General features: G+C 45.8%; 3 protein-coding genes and 1 pseudogene across 3 annotated transcripts; all 4 read left to right on the top strand.

The window, feature by feature from the left end:
- Positions 1-848: 848 nt before the first annotated feature.
- Positions 849-1,187, top strand: LOC139000499 (T-cell leukemia/lymphoma protein 1A-like). Its single transcript, XM_070402658.1, has one exon. The coding sequence runs from the start codon at positions 849-851 to the stop codon at positions 1,185-1,187; it is 339 nt and encodes a 112-aa protein (XP_070258759.1).
- Positions 1,188-5,640: 4,453 nt separating this feature from the next.
- On the top strand, positions 5,641-5,979 carry LOC139000498 (protein p13 MTCP-1-like). Its single transcript, XM_070402657.1, has one exon. It carries the CDS (start codon positions 5,641-5,643, stop codon positions 5,977-5,979), a length of 339 nt encoding a protein of 112 aa, XP_070258758.1.
- A 4,894-nt stretch (positions 5,980-10,873) lies between these two features.
- LOC139000497 (T-cell leukemia/lymphoma protein 1B-like) lies at positions 10,874-11,212 on the top strand. Its single transcript, XM_070402656.1, has one exon. It carries the CDS (start codon positions 10,874-10,876, stop codon positions 11,210-11,212), a length of 339 nt encoding a protein of 112 aa, XP_070258757.1.
- A 4,620-nt stretch (positions 11,213-15,832) lies between these two features.
- LOC139000496 (T-cell leukemia/lymphoma protein 1A pseudogene) lies at positions 15,833-16,180 on the top strand (annotated as a pseudogene).
- The last annotated feature ends 1,728 nt before the right edge of the window (positions 16,181-17,908 follow it).

The following is a 17,908-nucleotide window of genomic DNA, read 5'->3' as shown; positions in this document are numbered from 1 at the left end:
CTCCCTTCTTCTCTGAAATCAGTAAAACTATGTGAAAAAAATGAAAGAATAGTCATGGCACAGTAAAGTAGAGCATTGAGTCAATGCAATCCTATATAATAAAAGGTAATATGCAAATCACCCAAATGGCAGAACAACTGGTCGCTATGACACACACTGACCACCAGGGGCAGATTCTCATGGCAGGAGCTGTCCACTGGTGGTGAGTGTGCTCTCACAGGGGAAGTGCCACTCAGTCTAAAGCGAGGCTCACAGCTGCAGAGTAGAGGGGGATGGTGGGAGCTTCCATGGCAGCACTATAGCGGGCCTGAACTGTTAGTTGGACATTCCTCACGGGGTCCTGGACAGGAAGAGGCGGCAGGGTTGGCTGAGCGACCCCACTGTGTGCATAAATTTTGTGCACTGAGCGTCTAGTAATATTATCAGAACTCTGTATGGTGTCAGATGGGTTTTGAGATTAATTACATGATTTCATAGTCCATTATATAATGTAATCATTGGGGTGTACAACTGAAATGAACCTAAGGTTCTATGTTAACTGTCATTTAAAAATGTTTTTAAATTCCGTAGGACCATGTTATGTTCATACAGTCATATTTTACCTTACGTAGTTTTTGTACAGTTTGTTCTAGAAGAGATCTCTAAAACTGAAAAGAAAGAAAAGTTGAGATTCATAAATTTGCAAAATAAACCAAAGGCAACCACAAACACAACCGGAAAATCCATAAAGATAAAAGCCGAAGTAAAATGCGTTTTGAGAACCCATCCCCTGTCTTTCGATGCCAGGATCAAAGAAGTGAGAGGCTCTGAGAAGCTGTGGCTTTTGCTCCTTGGACCACGGAGGGGTCATGGCCGAGCTCCCATCGATCGTGCCACTCACCTCACACCCCAACTGCCTGAGTATTTGTGGGCCCTCGGTGTATGAGGACGAGAACCAGCGCATATGGCTGCATCAAGTCATGGACACAGGAGGTGTCCTGAAAGTAAGGTTGTGCCAGGTAAACATCCCCAGTGATCATATCCCACTGACCATCAGCCCGGTGACCTCGAGCACCATGCCTTTGATGTGGACGCTGCACCTTGGCACCCAGTATGAGGACTCCAGGGGCCAGTTCTGGCGCATCGTGCACCACGTCAAGGAAGACTACATGGAGGAAATGATACTTGAACTGATGGAAGACACATAGGACATAGGATGGGGTCCCTGGCTCTTGTCAACCTGAGCTCCAGTCCTGCTGGCCCGCCGGTGGGATGTGTATAGTTCTGTTGACCTTTTTACTAAGATCTGTGGTTCAATCTGCCACCCTGTGGGTGCAAAGGCATGTTGATCTCTCTCTCTCTCTCTCTCTCTCTCTCTCTCTCTCTCTCTCTCTTTCTTCTTGTTCTTCATCTTATCCTTTCTCTCTGTCTCTCTGTCTCTCTGTCTCCCTTTCTCTCTCTCCCACTCACTCAAATCAATAAAAGCATTTTGAGCCAAGCTGGTGTTTCTCAGTGGTTGAGGGACGACCCATAAACCAGGAGGTCCAGGTTCAATTCATGGTTAGGGAACAGACAAGAATTAACCAATGAGGCCTAACTTGCTTGCCTCAGTGGATAGAGGGTTGGACTGTGGAATCGGGAAGGTCCCAGGTTTAATTCTGGTCAAGGGCACATGCTCTGGTTGTGGGCTCAATCCTCAGCAGGGGGCGTGCAGGAGGAACCTGATGTGATTCTCTCTCATCATTGATGTTTCTTGCTCCCTTCCTGTATGAAATCAATCCTATTTAATAAAAGCATCATATGATAAGTGTCCAGTCGACTGTTCATCTATTCAACCAATCAAAGCATAATATGCAAATGATATACTAAGGTTGCTCAACTGCTTGCTGTGACATGCATTGACCCCCAGGGATAAGACATTCAGACTGGTAGGTCAGCTTGTTGCTGGAGTCTGGCTGAACGGGACTGAGTGAGACATGCTGGACACACCCCGGAGCCCTCCCATGGTCCCTCCCCAGTTGGCCAACCTCCCGTGTCTCTCCCCAGACCTAATGGGGCACAGGTGAGGTGCCTTGGCCTGGCCTGTGTTCTCTCGTAATCTGGGACACCTCGGGGGATGTCACAGAGCCAGTTTTTGCCGATCCCCGCATGCCAGGCTCAGGCCCCACACTGGTGTTCCAATTCGTGCACCAGGCATCTGGTAAAAATATATTAAACAGACAAAGACAAAGAAAAAGAACTTAAGCTTGAAAATATTACCCTAGCCCCGGTAGACAAGGCCCTCAGACATCCCTGGAAATAGTTTTCCTTTCAATGACCAGCATTCTCATTGTTTGATCTCCAGAGGTTCATCAACTGATACTACCCTCTCCAAAAAGGAATGAATGTTAGGGTGATTATGGGTGTTTTATGCTGATCATCTCTTTCCTTTGAGGAATTATGAGGCATACCAGAGCTAGTCTCCTGAAGGCTAGAGTCGGCTCTGTATATGGCTTACCATCAAGCTATGGATGCATTTGGTATTTTAGTTGTATTTAGTACTAAACAGTCCCAAACAAAGCCCAGTGATCATAAATTTCTTCTAGCATCGCACCAGAGAGAGGCAGCTGGAGAGGGAGCTGGAGGGAGCCCCAAAATAAATTTCAGGGCATCCGTGGTTGCATTAAAGAGATCACTGCCTGCTGATTAAATTCTCCTCTTGCAGGAAAGTGTTTGCAAATGCAAATTGACACCTTTAAGGCTGAGGACTGGGGAGCGTGAGGAATGTGTTTCTAAGGTGTGTTTCTCGTATTCAAAATATTGCATTTTGGACCCAGCTGGCATGGCCAGTGGCTGAGTGTGGACCTATCAACCAGGAGGTCACGGTTCGATTCCTGGTCAAGGGCACATGCCCGGGTTGCGGGCTGGATCCCCTATAGGGGGCGTGTGGTAGGCGGCCAATCCATGATTCTCTCTCATCATGGATGTTTCTCTCCCTCTTGCTTTCCCTTCCTCTCTGTGTCAATAAAAACTTTAAAAAAAATATTAAGCAAGTGTTGCATTCAGATTAAATGCACATTGTTTTCAAATATGATATATATATTTTGGTTTAACATACCAAGTGGGTAGTCATTTAAAGACGACCTAGCGTCCGAACTGGTTTGGATCAGGAGATAGAGTGTCAGCCTATTTTTTCAAATATATTTTCATTGATTTCAGAGAGGAAGGGAGAGGGAGAGAGTTAGAAACATCCATGATGAGAGAATCATGGATAGGCTTCCTCCTGCATGTCCCTCACTGGGGATCAATCCCACAACCTGTGCACGTGCCCTTGACCCAGAATCAAACCAGGGACCCTTCAGTTCGCAGGCCAAAACTCTATCCACTGAGCCAAACTGTCTTGAGAAAATTTGACTTTTTCAACGGGAGGAAACGCCTTGAAGAACAATGAAGCATCTCAGCATTCATGTCACAGTAATTACATAAATTCATGTAATTCATGGGAATTACAACTCACCTCACCATTCTTTCCACATCGTTCTTGTAAACACAGAGTATGACTAAAAATGAATCATGTAGATAAACAGCATGTTTGTAAACGACTCCTAGGAGCTAATTTTACAAGATATGAACTCTGACCTTTCTAGTTCTGGGAGATTTGATGACCTTCAACCTTAGAATCAGGAGGGCAAAATCTAGGATGACGCACACTGGACTGTCACCTGACCCCTTCAAGATCCTTATCAGATTCGACTGTGCCTGTCGGCACGTAGAGACCTTTTCAAGCCCCGCCCCCTGACTTATTTGCTCTGTTTGGCCTCTCCCTCCTTATAAAAGCCTCTGCTTGCACTGAGATGTGCAGAAGGGATTTGGAATAAGCTTCCCCATCTTCTCAGGTTGCCTGCACCTGAATAAAGCTCTTTCCCTCCTCACCACCACCTGTCCCACGGTACTGGTTTCTGGGGTGTGAGTCAGGGGAACCTTGTTTTTCTGAACACATTCCTGGTACAAGGACTCCATGGAACTGGTGTATCATGGCCATGTTCTTTCTTCTGCAGGTGATAGGGGGAAGCAAAGACCAGTCACAAAGAAAAGGAGCAAAGAAAGGTGCTTTGCCTTCAGAGCAAAAAGAACAGGTAAGAAAAAGATGGATGGGAGGAGGAGGAAGTATTGGGGTTGGAGTCTGATCTGAGGGAGGAATTTGACTTTTTGGACTGAAGTGATTTTAGCAGCAAAACCATACAGCTCTTGCGAAGAGAATGGCTGAGGTTTGGGGAAGGGAGGGATCATTATATAAGTAATGTTATCAGACCTCAGGAATCCTACGTGCTCCTTTAGCTGTCAATTTTGCTTCCTGTTTTCCCGTTCAGCTATCCCAGATGTCTGTCTGTCCCTGAATATTTTGGTCTTGCCTCTCTTTCCAGCACTTGAGAAGCAAGACCACTGTTAAGAAGCCCACCTGGACTCTGACCTTAGCTTTGTTCCTCTGCCAGCTGTTAAAGGTAAAGCATATTATTTGCATGGGGGTGGCTTGTTCTATGGTTTGTGAGTTCCCTCTGAGATGATCAGAAAGAAGGTGGTGTTGTCAAGACCAAAAGAATAGTTGAAACAACTACAAAGTTTTAATTAAGAAAAAGAAAAGAAAAGAAAAGAAAAGAAAAAAAGCCTGGCGGGCATGGCTCAGTTGTTTAGCTTAAACCTAGGAACCAGGAGATGTCGATTTGATTCTCAGTCATGGCACATGATGGGGTTACAGTCTTGATCCTCACTAGGGAGCATGCGGGAGGCAAACAATCCATGATCCTCTGTCATCATTGATCTTTCTTTCTCTCCCTTTCCCTTCCTCTGTGAAATCAGTAAAACTATGTGAAAAATTCGAAAAAATAATCATGGTGCAGATAAGTAGAGCATTGAGTAAATGCAATCCTATATAATAAAAGGCTAATATGCAAATCAACAAAATGGCAGAACAACTGGTCGCTATGACACACACTGACCACCAGGGGCAGATGCTTATGGCAGAAGCTGTTCACCAGTGGTGAGTGCACTCCCAAAGGGGTAGTGCTGCTCAGCCAAAAGCCAGGCACACAGCTGCCGAACACAGGGGGGTGGTGGTAGCCTCCACAGCAGCACTAAGGCGGGCCTAAGCCATCAGTTGGACATTCCTCAAGGGGTCTCGGAGTGAGAGAGGCCTCAGGGTTGGCTGAGGGACCCCCAAGAGTGCACTGATTTTTGTGCACTGAGCCTCTAGTAATATTATAAGGGTGTATGGTGTCAGATGGGTATGAGATTAATTGCATGGTTTATTAGTCCATTATATAATATCTAATAATTGGGGTGTACCCCTGGAATGAACCTAACGTTCTGAATTAACTGTCATTTAAAAACATTTTTAAAATTCCATAGGACCATGTTACCTTCATAGAGTCATATTTTACATTAAGTACGTTTGTTACAATTTGTTCTAGGAGAGAGATCTAAAGCTAAAAGAAAGAAAAGTTGAGATTTATAAATTTGCAAAATAAACCAAAGGCAACCACAAACACAACCATAAAATCATAAAGATAAAAGCTGAGGAAATATGTGTTTGGAGACCTCATCCCCTGTCTTTCGATACCAGGACAGAAGTAGCAAGAGGCTCTGAGAAGCTGTGGCAGTTGCTCCTGGGACCACGGAGGGGTCATGGCCGAGCTCCCATCGAAGGTGCACCTCACCTCGCACCCCACCTGCCTGAGTATCTGTGCGCACTCGGTGTATGAGGACGAGAACCAGCGCACGTGGCTGCATCTCGTCAAGGACACTGGAGGTGTCCTGCAAGTACAGTTGTTCCAGGATGACATCCCCAGTGGGTATACCGCACTCTCCACCAGCCTGCTTCCCTCGAGCACCATGCCTTCATGGTGGACGCTCCACCTTGGCAACCGGTACCTGGACTCCATGGGCCGGTTCTGGCGCATCGTGCACCACATCATGGAGGATGACATGGAGAAAATGGTCCTTGAGCTGATGGACGACTCGTAGGACATGTGATGGGGTCCCTGGCTCTTGTCAACCTGAGCCCCAGTGCTGCTGGCCTGCCGGTTGGACGTGTATTGTTCTGTTCACCTTTTTACTAAGCTCTGTTGTCCTATCTTCCATCCCATGTGTGTGAGGGCACATTGATGTCTCTCTCTCTCTCTCTTTCTCTCTCTCTCTCTTCTTGTTCTTCTTCTCATTTTTCTTCTTCTTCTCCTTTCTCTCTGTCGCTCTGTCTCTTTGTCTCTCTCTGTTTCTCTCCCTCTCTATCAAATCAATAAAAGCTTTTTTAGCTAAGCTGGTGTTTCTCAGTGGTTGAGGGATGACCTATGAACCCGGATGTCATGGTGCGAATCCTGGTCAGGGTACAGACATGACTTAACCAATGAGCCCTAGTTGTTTGGCTCGGTGGATAGAGGGTTGGACTGTGGACTATGAAGGTCCCAGGTTCGATTCTGGTCAAGGGCCGTTGCTCTGGTTGTGGGGTCGATCACAAGTACGGGCGTGCAGGAGGCACCCAATGTATGATTCTCTCTCATCATTGATATTTCTCGCTTCCTTCCTGTATGAAATCAGTCCTATATAATGTGTCCAGTCGACCGGTCATCTGTTCAACCAATCAAAGCATAATATGCAAATGATATACTACAGTTGTTCAACTGCTTGCTATGACATGCATTGACCACCAGGGACAAGACATTCAGACTTGTAGGTCAGCTTGCTCCTGGGGTCTGGCTGATCGGGACTGAGTTGGATACACTGGCCACACCCTGGAGCCCTCCCTTGTTCCCTCCCCAGCTGGCCAACCTCCTGTGTCCCTCCCCAGACCTATTTGGGCACCGGTGCGATCCCTTGGCCTGGCCTGTGCCGTCTAGTAATATGGGACCTATCGGGGGATGTCAGAGAGCCGGTTTTGCCCAATCCCCAAAGGCCAGGCCGAAGCACTACACTGGTGCATGAATTCGTGCACTGGGCATCTAGTAAAAAAATATTAAACAGAGAAAGACAAAGAAAAAGACCTTAAGCTTGAAAATATTAGCCCAGCTCCTGTTGTAAAGACTCGAAGACATCACTGGAAATAGTTTTCATTTCAATGACCAGCGTTCTCACTGTTTGATCTCCCGTGGTTGGTCAACCGATACTACCCTCTCCAAAAAAAGAACGAATGTTTGGGGGATTATGGGTGTTTTATTCTGATGATCTCTTTCCTTTATGGAATTATGAGGGAATCCAGGGCTCATCTTCTGAAGGCTTGAGATGGCTCTGTGTATGGCTTTAGCATCTAGCTCTGTATGCATTGGGTTTTTAGGTGTGTTTAGCACTAAACAGCCCCAAACAAACCCAGTTATCATAAAATTCATCTAGCATTGCACCAGAGCGGCGGCTGGAGGGGGAGCTGGAGGGAGCCCCAGAAATCAATTTCAGGGCATCTGTGGTTGCATTAAAGAGATCACTGACTGCTGATTAAATTCTCCTATTGCAGACCCTAACTGGTTTGGCTCAGTGGATAGAGCGTCTGCCTGCAGACTGAATGGTCCCAGGTTCAATTTCAGTCAAGGGCAAGTAACTTAGCTGTGGGCACATCTCCAGGAGGGAGTGTCCAGGAGGAAACTGATCTATGTTTTCCTCTCATCGATGTTTTGAACTCTCTCTACCTCTCCCTTCCTCTCTGTGAAAAATCAATAACATATAATTTCTAAAAAAAAAAAAAATTCTCCTCTTGCAAGAAAGTTATTGCAAATGCAAATTAAGACTTTAAGGCTGAGGACTGGGGAGCGTGAGGGATGTGTTTCTAAGCTTTGTTTCTCATATTCAAAACATTGCACTTCCAGTCTAGCCGGCGTGGTTCAGTGGCTGAGTGTCAACCTATCAACCAGGAAGTCACGGTTCGATTCCCGGTCAAGGTCACATATCCTCATTATGGGGCTTGTGGTGGGTGGCCGATCCATGATTCTCTCTCATCATGGATGTTTCCCTCCCTCTCTCTTTTCCTTCCTCTTTGAGTCAATAAAAACATTTAAAAAATATTAAGCAAGTGTTGCATTCAGATCCAATGCACATTGTTTTAAAATAGTTTATTATTTTTTTGGTTTTACATATCAGGTGGGTAGTCATTTAAAGACGACCTAGCACCCTAGCTGGTTTTGCTCAGTGGATAGAGCGTCAAACTTTTTTTCAAATATATTTTTATTGATTTCAGAGAGAAAGGGAGAGGGAGTGAGTTAGAAACATCCATGATGAGAGGATCATCGATTGGCCGCCTCCTGCAAGTCCCTCACTGGGGATCAAGCCCACAACCTGGGCATGTCCCCTTGACTGGAAATCAAACTCGGGACACTTCAGTTCACAGGCCAACATTCTGTCAACAGAGCCAAACTGGCCAGGGTCACTTTGACTTTTTCAAAGTGTGCAAATGCCTTGAAGACGTATGAAGCATCTCAGCATTCATGTCACAGTGGGAATTACAACTCCCCTCCCCATTCTTTCCACATTGTTCCTATAAATGCAGACTCTGACTAATAATGAAGCTTGTTGATAAACAGCATGTTTGTTTAAGAATCCAAGGAAATAATTTTACTAGATATGAGCTCTGACCTTCCCAGTTCTGGGAGAATTGCTGACCTTCACCCTTAGAACCAGGAGGACAAAGTCTAGGAATACGCACACTGGACTGACACCTGACCATTTGCAAGATCCTTATCAGATTGTACTGTGCCTGTCGTCACATAGAGAACTTCTCAAGCCACTCCCCCTGACCTCCTTCCTCTGTTTGGCCTCTCCCTCCCTACAAAAGCCTCTGCTTGCACTGAGATGTGCACATGGGATTTGGGACAAGTATCCTCCATCTTCTCAGGCTGCCGGCACCTGAATAAACCTCTTTCCTTCCTCACCATGCCCTGTCTCATGGGACTGGTTTCTGGAGTGTGAGTCAGGGGACCCTTCTTTTTTCTGGACACATTCCTGGTACATGGAATCCTCGGAAGATGTGTATCATGGTCATTTCTTTTCTTCTGCAGGTGAGAGGGGGAAGCAGAGACCGATCACAGAGTAAAGGAGCGAAGAACAGTGCTTTGCCTTCAGAGCAAGAAGACCAGGTAAGAAAACGGTGGATGGGAGGAGGGGGAGGAAGGATTTGGGATGGAGTCTGATCTGAGGGAGGAATTTGGACTTTGTGGACTGAAGTGAGTTTAGCAGCAAAATCATACAGCTCTTGCCGAGAGCATGGCTGAGGATTGGGGAAGGGAGAGACCATTCTATAAGTGATGTCATGAGACCTCAGGAATCCTACCTGCTGTTTCACCTGTCACTTTGCTTCCTGTTTTCCCAACCATCTATCTCAGATGTCTGTCTCCCCCTGAATAATTTAGTCTTGTCTCTCTCACCAGCACCTGAGAAGCAAATCCGCTGTTAAGAAGCCCACCTGGACTCTGACATTAGCTTTGTTCCTCTGCCAGCTCTAAAAGGTAAAGCATATTATTTGCACATTATTTGCGTGGGTTGGGTTTATCTACGGTTTGTGAGTTCCCTCGGAGATGATCAGAAAGAAGGTGGTGTTGTCAGGACAAAAAGAAAAGTTGAACCAACTACAAAGTTTTAATTAAGAAAAAAAGAAAAGGAAAGGAAAGGAAAGGAAAGAAAATAAATAAAATAAAAAGAGCCCGGCTGGCATGGCTCAGTTGTTTAGCTTAAACCTAGGAACCAGGAGATCTCGGTTCGATTCCCGGTCTGGGCACATGCCCATGTTACAGTATATATATATATTATTGATTTTTTACAGAGAGAAAGGGAGAGGGATAGTGAGTTGGAAACATCGATGAGAGAGAATCATCGATCAGCCGCCTCCTGCACACCCCCCAGGGGATGTGCCCATAACCAAGGTACATGCCCTTGACTGGAATCGAACCCAGGACCCTTCAGTCCACAGACCGTCGCTCTATCCACTGAGCCAAATGGTTAGGGCGCCGGTTACAGTCTTGATCCCCAGTTGGGGGCATGCAGGAGGCAACCCATTCGTGATTCTCTGTCATCATTGATAATTCTGTTTCTCTCCCTCTCCCTTCCTGTCTGAAATCAGTAAAACTATATGAAAGAAACAAAAGAATAATCATGGCACAGTAAAGTAGAGCATTGAGTCAATCAATATAATAAATGGCAAATATGCAAATGGACCAAACGGCAGAATGACTGGTCTCTATGACACCCACTGACTAGTGGGGGCAGATGTTCATGGCAGGAGGGGTCCACTGGTAGTCAGTGCAATCCCACAGTGCGAGCACCGCTAAGCCAAAAGCCAGGCTCACAGCTGCTGAGCACAGTGGGGTGGTGGAATCCTCCATGTCAGCACTATAGCAGGCCTAAGGTGGCAGTTGGACATCCTTCAAGGGGTCCCAGACTGGGAGAGGCTGCAGGGTTGGCAGAGAGACATCCCGAATTGCATAAATTTTGTGCACTGATCCTCTTGTAATATTATCATAACTGTGTATGGTGTCAGATGGGTATGAGATTAATTGCATGATTTCTTAGTCCATTATATAATGTCTAATCATTGGGGTGTACCCCTGAAATGAACCTAACATTCTAAATTAACTATCATTTAAAAACATTTTTAAAATTCCATAGGACCATGTTACCTTCATAGAGTCATATTTTACATTAAGTACATTTGTTACAATTTGTTCTAGGAGAGAGATCTAAAGCTAAAAGAAAGAAAAGTTGAGATTTATAAATTTGCAAAATAAACCAAAGGCAACCACAAACACAACCATAAAATCATAAAGATAAAAGCTGAGGAAATATGCATTTGGAGACCCCATCCCCTGTCTTTCGATACCAGGACAGAAGTAGCAAGAGGCTCTGAGAAGCTGTGGCAGTTGCTCCTTGGACCACTGAGGGAGGGGTCATGGCCGAGCTCCTGTCAAAGGTGCACCTCACCTCGCACCCCATCTACCTGGATATCCGTGGACCTTCGCTGTATGAGGATGACAACCATCGCACATGGCTTCATCTCGTCATGGAGACAGGAGGTGTCCTGCAAGTACAGTTGTGCCAGGTCGACTACCCCAGTGGGAATAACACATTCACCACCAGCCAGCTGAGCTCGAGCACCATGCCTTCGTGGTGGGCACTCCACCTTGGCACCCAGTACCTGGACTCCATGGGCCGGTTCTGGCACATCGTGCACCATGTCATGGAGAATAGCGTGGAGAAAATGACCCTTGAGCTGATGGAAGACTCGTAGGACATGTGATGGGGTCCCTGGCTCTTGCCATCCTGAGCCCCTGTCCTGCTGACCTTCCAGAGGGACGTGTATAGTTCTGTTCACCTTTTTACTAAGCTCTTTTTTTCTATCTTCCACCCCCTCGGTACAAGGGTGCATTGATGTCTCTCTCTCTCTCTCTCTCTCTCTCTCTCTCTCTCATCTATCTCTCTTTCTTCTTCTTTTTCTTCTTCTTCTTCTTCTTCTTCTTCTTCTTCGTCTCTCCTCTCCTTTCTCTCTGTCTCTCTCTTACTCTCTTCCTCTCTCTCAAATCAATAAAATAATTTTGAACCAAGCTGGTGTTTCTCAGTGGTTGAGGGAAGACCTATGAATCCAGAGGTCATGGTTCAATTCCTGGTCAGGGCACAGACAAGAATTAACCAATGAGCACTGGCTTTTTTGGCTCAGTGGATAGAGGGTGGGACTGTGGACTCTGGAAAGTCCCAGGTTTGATTCTGGTCAAGGGCCGATGCTCTGGTTGTGGGCTCAATCCCAAGTACGGGGCGTGCAGGAGGCCCCGATGTATGATTCTCTCTCATCATTGATGTTTCTCGCTCCCTTCCTGTATGAAATCAATCCTTTATAATAAAAGCCTAATGTGCTAAGTGTCCAGTCGACCGGTCATCTGTTCAACCAATAAAAGCATAATATGTAAATGATATACTAAGTTTGCTCGACTGCTCGCTATGACATGCATTGACCACCAGGGACAAGACATTCAGATTGGTAGCTTAGCTTGCTGCTGGGGTCTGGCTGGTCAGGACTGAGTGAGACATGCTGGACACACCGTGCAGCCCTCCCTTGGTCCCTCCCTAGCTGGCCAAACTCCCGTGTCCCTCCCAAGACCTAATGGTGCACCGGTGAGGGGCCTTGGCCTGGCCTGTGCCCTTTCATAATCTAGGCCACCCCCGGGGATGTCAGAGAGCCAGTTTCGGCCGATCCCCACAGGCAAGGCCGAGGCACCACATTGGTGCACGAATTCGTGCACCGGGCCTCTTGTAAAAATGTATTAAACAGAGAAAGACAAGAAAAAGACCTTAAGCCTGAAAATATTAGCCCAGCCCCAGTGGACAAGGCTCGAAGACATCACTGGAAATGGTTTTCATTTCAATGACCAGCTTTCTCATTCTTTGATCTCCTGAGTTTCGTCAACCCATACTACCCTCTCCGAAAAAAAAGAACGAAATTTTGTAAAATTACGGGTGTTTTATGCTGATGATCTCTTTCCTTTGAGGAATTACGAGGGTTGCCAGGGTTCTTATCCTGAAGTCTCGAACCGGCTCTGTGTGTGTGGCTTTAGCGTCCAGCTCTAGATGCATTTGAGTTTTTTAATTTTTTTCAGCACTAAATAGCCCCAATAAAGTCTAGCGATCATAAATGTCATCTAGCATTGCAGCAGAGAGAGACGGTTGGAGACGGAGCTGGAGGGAGCCCCAGAAGTCAATTTCAGGACCTCCATGCTTGCATTAAAGAGATCACTGACTGCTGATTAAATTCTCTTAATGAAGGCCCTAACAGGTTTGGCTCAGTGGATCGAGCATAGGCCTGCAGACTGAATGGTCCCAGGTTCAATTACAGTCAAGGGCATGTACATTGGCTGTGAGCTAATCCCCAGTAGGGAGTGCGTAGGAGGCAGCTGATCGATGTTTCTCTCTCATTGATGTTTCTAACTCTCTCTCCTTCTCCCTTCCTCTCTGTAAAAAATAAATAAAATATATTTTTAAAATAAATAAATTCTCCTCTTGTAAGAAAGTGTTTGCAAATGTACATTGAGAACTTTAAGGCTGAGGACTGGGGAGTGTGAGGGACGTGTTTCTAAGGTGTGTTTCTCATATTTAAAATATTGCACTTTGGGCCCAGCCAGCGTGGTTCAGTGGCTGAGTGTCAACCTATCACCCAGGAGTTCACGGTTCGATTCCCGGTCAAGGGCACATGTCGGGGTTGCGGACTCGATCCCCTGTCGAGGGCGTGTGAGAGGCGGCAGATCCGTGATTCTCTCTCATCATGGATGTTTCCCTCCCTCTCGCTTTTCCTTCCTCTCTGAGTCAATAAAAACATTAAAAACATATTAAGCAAGTGTTGCATTCAGAAGACATGCACATTGTTTTTAAATAGTTTATTATTTTTTATGGTTTAACATACCAGGTGGGTAGTCATTTAAAGACGACCTAGAGCCTGAGCTGGTTTGGCTCAGTGGATAGAGCATGGGCATTTTTTTTGAAATATATTTTTATTGATTTCAGAGAGGAAGGGAGAGGGAGAGAGTTATAAGCATCCATGATGAGAGAATCATGGATCAGCCGCCTCCTGCAAGTCCCTCACTGCGGATCAAACCCACAACCTGGGTATGTGCCCTTGACAGGGAATCAAACCCGGGACCCTCCAGTTTGCAGGCCGACACTCTATCCACTGAGCCAAACTGGACATGGGAAATTTGACTTTTTGAAAGAGTGGAAACATCTTTAACAAGAACGAAGCATCTCAGCATTCATGTCACAGTGGGAATTACAACTCTCTGCACCATTCTTTCCAAATTGCTCCTATAAATACAGACTCTGACTAATAATGAAGCTTGTAGATAAACAGCATGTTGGTATAAAAATCCTAGGAACTAATTTTAGAAGTTATGAACTCTGTCCTTCCCAATTCTGGGAGATTTGATGAACTTCAACCTTAGAACCAGGAGGACAAAGGCTAGGATGACGCACACTGGACCGACACCTGACCACTTGCAAGATCCTTATCAGATTGGACTGTGCCTGTCGTCACGTAGAGAACTTCTCAAGCCCCACCCCCTGACCTTTTTGCTCTGTTTGGCCTCTCTCTCCTTAAAAAAGCCTCTGCCTGCACTGAGATGTGCAGATGGGTTTTGGGACGAGTTTCCCCCACCTTCTCAGGTTGCCGGCACCTGAATAAACCTCTTTCCTTCCTCACTACCACCTGTCTCATGGGACTGGTTTCTGGGGTGTGAGTAATAGGAACCTTGTTTTTTCTGGACACATTCCTGATTCATGGACACCTGACATAAGTGTATCATTGTCATGTTCTTTCTCCTGCAGGTGACAGGGGGAAGCAGAGACACCGGTCACAGAGGAAAGGAGTGAAAAACGGTGCTTTTCCTTCAGAGCAAGAAGAACAGGCAAGAAAAAGATGGATGGGAGGAGGAGGAGGAAGGATTGGGGATGGAGGCTGATCTGAGGGAGGAATTTTGACTTTGTGGACTGAAGTGAGTTTAGCAGCAAAACCATACAGCTCTTGCCAAGAGCATGCCTGAGGTTTAGGGAAAGCGAGATCATTCTATAAGTGATGTCATGAGACCTCAGGAATTCTACTTGTGTTTCCCCTGTCCTTTTGCTTCCTGTTTGCCTGATGAGGTATCACAGGTATTTGTCTGTCTCTGAATATTTTGATCTTGCCTCTCTAACCAGCACTTGAAAAGCAAGACCCCTGCTAAGAAGCCCACGTGGACGCTGACGTTAGCTTTGTTCTTCTGCTAGCTGTTAAAGGTAAAGTATATTATTTGCATGGGGTGTGTTGTTCTACGGTTGGTGAGTTCCCACTGAGATGATCAGTAAGGAGGTGGTGGGGTCAGGACAAAAAGAAAAGTTGAATCAACTACAAAGTTTTACTTAAGAAAAAAAGAAAATAAAGAAAAGAAATGAAAAGAGCCCGGCTGGCATGGCTCAGTTGTTTAGCTTAAACCTAGGAACCAGGAGATGTTGATTTGATTCCCAGTCATGACACATGACCGGGTTATAGTCTTGATGCCCAGTAGGGGGCATGCAGGAGTTAACCACTCCATGATTTTCTGTCATCATTCATCTTTCTCTTTCTCTCCCTCTCCGTTCCTCTCTGAAATCAGTAAAACTATATGAAAAAGACAAAAGAATAGTCATGGCCCAGTAAAGTAGAGCATTGAGTCAATCGTATATAATACAAGGCTAATATGCAAATAGACCAATCGGCAGCACGACTGGTCGCTATAACACACACTGACCACAGGGGCAGATGCTCATGGCAGGAGCTGTCCTCGGGTGGTCAGTGTGCTGCCACAGGGCCTGAGCCATCAGTTGGACATCATCATGGCATCACGGAGTGGGAGAGGCTGCAGGACTGACTGAGGTACGCCCCCCAAGTGCATGAATTTAGTGCACTGAGCCTCTAGTAATATTACAATAACTGTGTATGGTTTCAGATGAGTATGAGGTTAATTGCATGATTTCTTAGTCCATTATATCATGTCTAATCATTGGGGTATACCCCTGAAATGAACCAAATTTTCTATGTCAATTGTCATTTAAAAAAATATTTTAAACATTCTATAGGACCATGTTACCTTCACAGAGACATGTTTTACTTCAAGTATGTTTTGTACCATTTGTTCTAGAACAGGGATCTAAAGCTAAAAAGAAAGAAAAGTTGAGATTTATAAGTTTGCAAAATATACCAAAGGCAACCACAAACATAACCTTAAAAACCATAAAAATAAAAGCTAAGGTAAAATGCGTTTGGAGACCCGACCCCTCTCTTTTGATACCAGGACCGAAGTAGCGAGAGGCTCTGAGAAGCTGTGGCTGTTGCTCCTTTGAACAGGGAGGGGTCATGGCCGAGCTCCCGTCGAAGGTGCACCTCAACTCGCACCCCATCTGCCTGATGATCCATGAGCCCTCGGTGTACGTGGACGATAAGCAGCGCACTTGGCTGCATCTCCTCATGGAGACAGGAGGTGTCCTGCAAGTAATGTTGCGCCAGGAAGACATCCCCATTGGGCATATCGCACTCACCACCAGCCAGCTGACCTCGAGCACCAGGCCCTTTATGTTGATCCTCTACGCTGGCAGCAAGTACGTGGACTCCATGTACCGGTTCTGGCGTATCGTGCACCACATCAAGGAGGATGGAGTGGAGGAAATGATGCTTGAGCTGATAGACAACTCACAGGACATGTGATGGGGTCCCTCACTCTTGTCAACCTGAGCCCCAGTCCTGAAGGCCCCCCGGTGGGATGTGTATAGTTCTGTGCACCTTTTTACTAAGCTCTGTTGTTCTATCTGCCACCCCCAGTGTGCGAGGGCACATTGATGTCTCTCTCTCTCTCTCTCTCTCTCTCTCTTTCTCTCTCTCGTCTCTCTCTTTTCTTGATCTTGTTCTTCTTCTCAACTCCTTTTTCTCTGTGTCTCTCTGTCTCTCCCCCTTTCTCTCAAATCAATAAAAGCATTTTGATTCAATCTGGTGTTTTTCAGTGGTTCAGGGACACACTATGAACCCGGAGGTCACAGTTTGATTCCTGGTCAGGGCACAGACAAGAATTAACCGATGAGCACTGGCTTTTTTGGCTCAGTGGATAGAGCGTTGGCCTGTGGACTGATGGGTCCCGATTTTGATTCCAGTCAAGGGCACATGCCTGGGTTGCCGGTTCAATCACCAGTGGAGGTGTGCAGGAGGCTGCAGGTCCATGAATCTCTCTCATCATCACTGATATTTCTATCTCTCTCTCCTTTCCTCTCTAAAATCAATAAAAAATATGTATAAAATTTTTTTATAAAAGAGCCTATGCCTTGAAATCTGTCACGTGTCGCATTGCAGACACTCTGTCTCGATTCCTTCGAGGGCAGTATGAGGGTGACTTTTGAATTATGTTTTTTTCCTTCCATTTTTTCATTTTCCTTTTTTTTTTTTGCTTCTCCTAAATGCCAACAGGCAGATGTCTGACATTCCCTTAGCACCCCATTCATCTTTCCTTCCTAACTGGGGAAGAGTTTGCCTCAGTCCAGGTCATTGAGCTGGGAGTTGTATTTAATTTTTTTTCAGAGAGGAAAGGAGAGGGAGAGAGGTAGAAACATCCATGATGAGAGAATCATGGATCAGCTGCCTCCTACAAGTCCCTCCCTGGGGATCAAGAACACAATTTGGGCATGTGCTCTTAATTGGGAATCAAACCAGTGACCCTTCAGTACCAAGGCAAACACTATCCACTGAGCCAAACTGGCTAGTGCCAATTTGACTATTTCAAAGGGTGGAAATGCCTTGAAGAAGAACGAAGCATCTCAGCATTTATGTCAAGGTGGGAATTATGACTCACCAAACTATTCTTTCCAAATTACTCCTGTAATTGCAGACTCTGATAATAATGAAGCTGGTAGATAAACAGCATGTTTGTATAATAATCCTAGGAACTAATTTTACAAGATATGAACTCTGAACTTCCCAGTTCTGGGAAATTTGATGACCTTCAACCTTAGAACCAGGAGGACAAAGTCTAGGATGATGCACACTGGACCATCACCTGACCACTTGCAAGATCCATATCAGATTTGACTGTGCCTGTCAGCTAGTAGAAAACTACTCAAGCCCCGCCCCCTGACCTCTTTGCTCTGTTTGGCCTCTCCCTCCTTATAAAAGCCTCTGCCTGCACTGAGATGTGCAGATGTGTTTTGGGATGAGCTTCAACCATCTTCTCAGGATGCCGGCATCTGAATAAACCTCTTTCCTTCGTCACCACCACCTGTCTCACCGACTGGTTTCTGGGGTGTGAGTCAGGAGAACCTTGTTTTTTCTGAACACATTCCTGGTACAAGGACTCCATGGAACTGGTGTATCATGGCCATGTTCTTTCTTCTGCAGGTGACAGGGGGAAGCAAAGACCAGTCAAAGAGGAAAGGAGCAAAGAACAGTGCT

This window comes from Myotis yumanensis, unplaced genomic scaffold, assembly GCF_028538775.1.
Source record: "Myotis yumanensis isolate MYYU_CA2020_CCGP unplaced genomic scaffold, mMyoYum1.0.hap1 SCAF_24, whole genome shotgun sequence".
NCBI classification, from domain to species: domain Eukaryota; kingdom Metazoa; phylum Chordata; class Mammalia; order Chiroptera; family Vespertilionidae; genus Myotis; species Myotis yumanensis.
This window is presented reverse-complemented; position numbering and strand designations above follow the sequence as displayed.

Bases quoted from the DNA above. Each gene is read 5' to 3' on its own strand.
- LOC139000499 (XM_070402658.1), top strand. From the start codon at position 849: ATGGCCGAGCTCCCATCGATCGTGCCACTCACCTCACACCCCAACTGC.
- LOC139000498 (XM_070402657.1), top strand. From the start codon at position 5,641: ATGGCCGAGCTCCCATCGAAGGTGCACCTCACCTCGCACCCCACCTGC.
- LOC139000497 (XM_070402656.1), top strand. From the start codon at position 10,874: ATGGCCGAGCTCCTGTCAAAGGTGCACCTCACCTCGCACCCCATCTAC.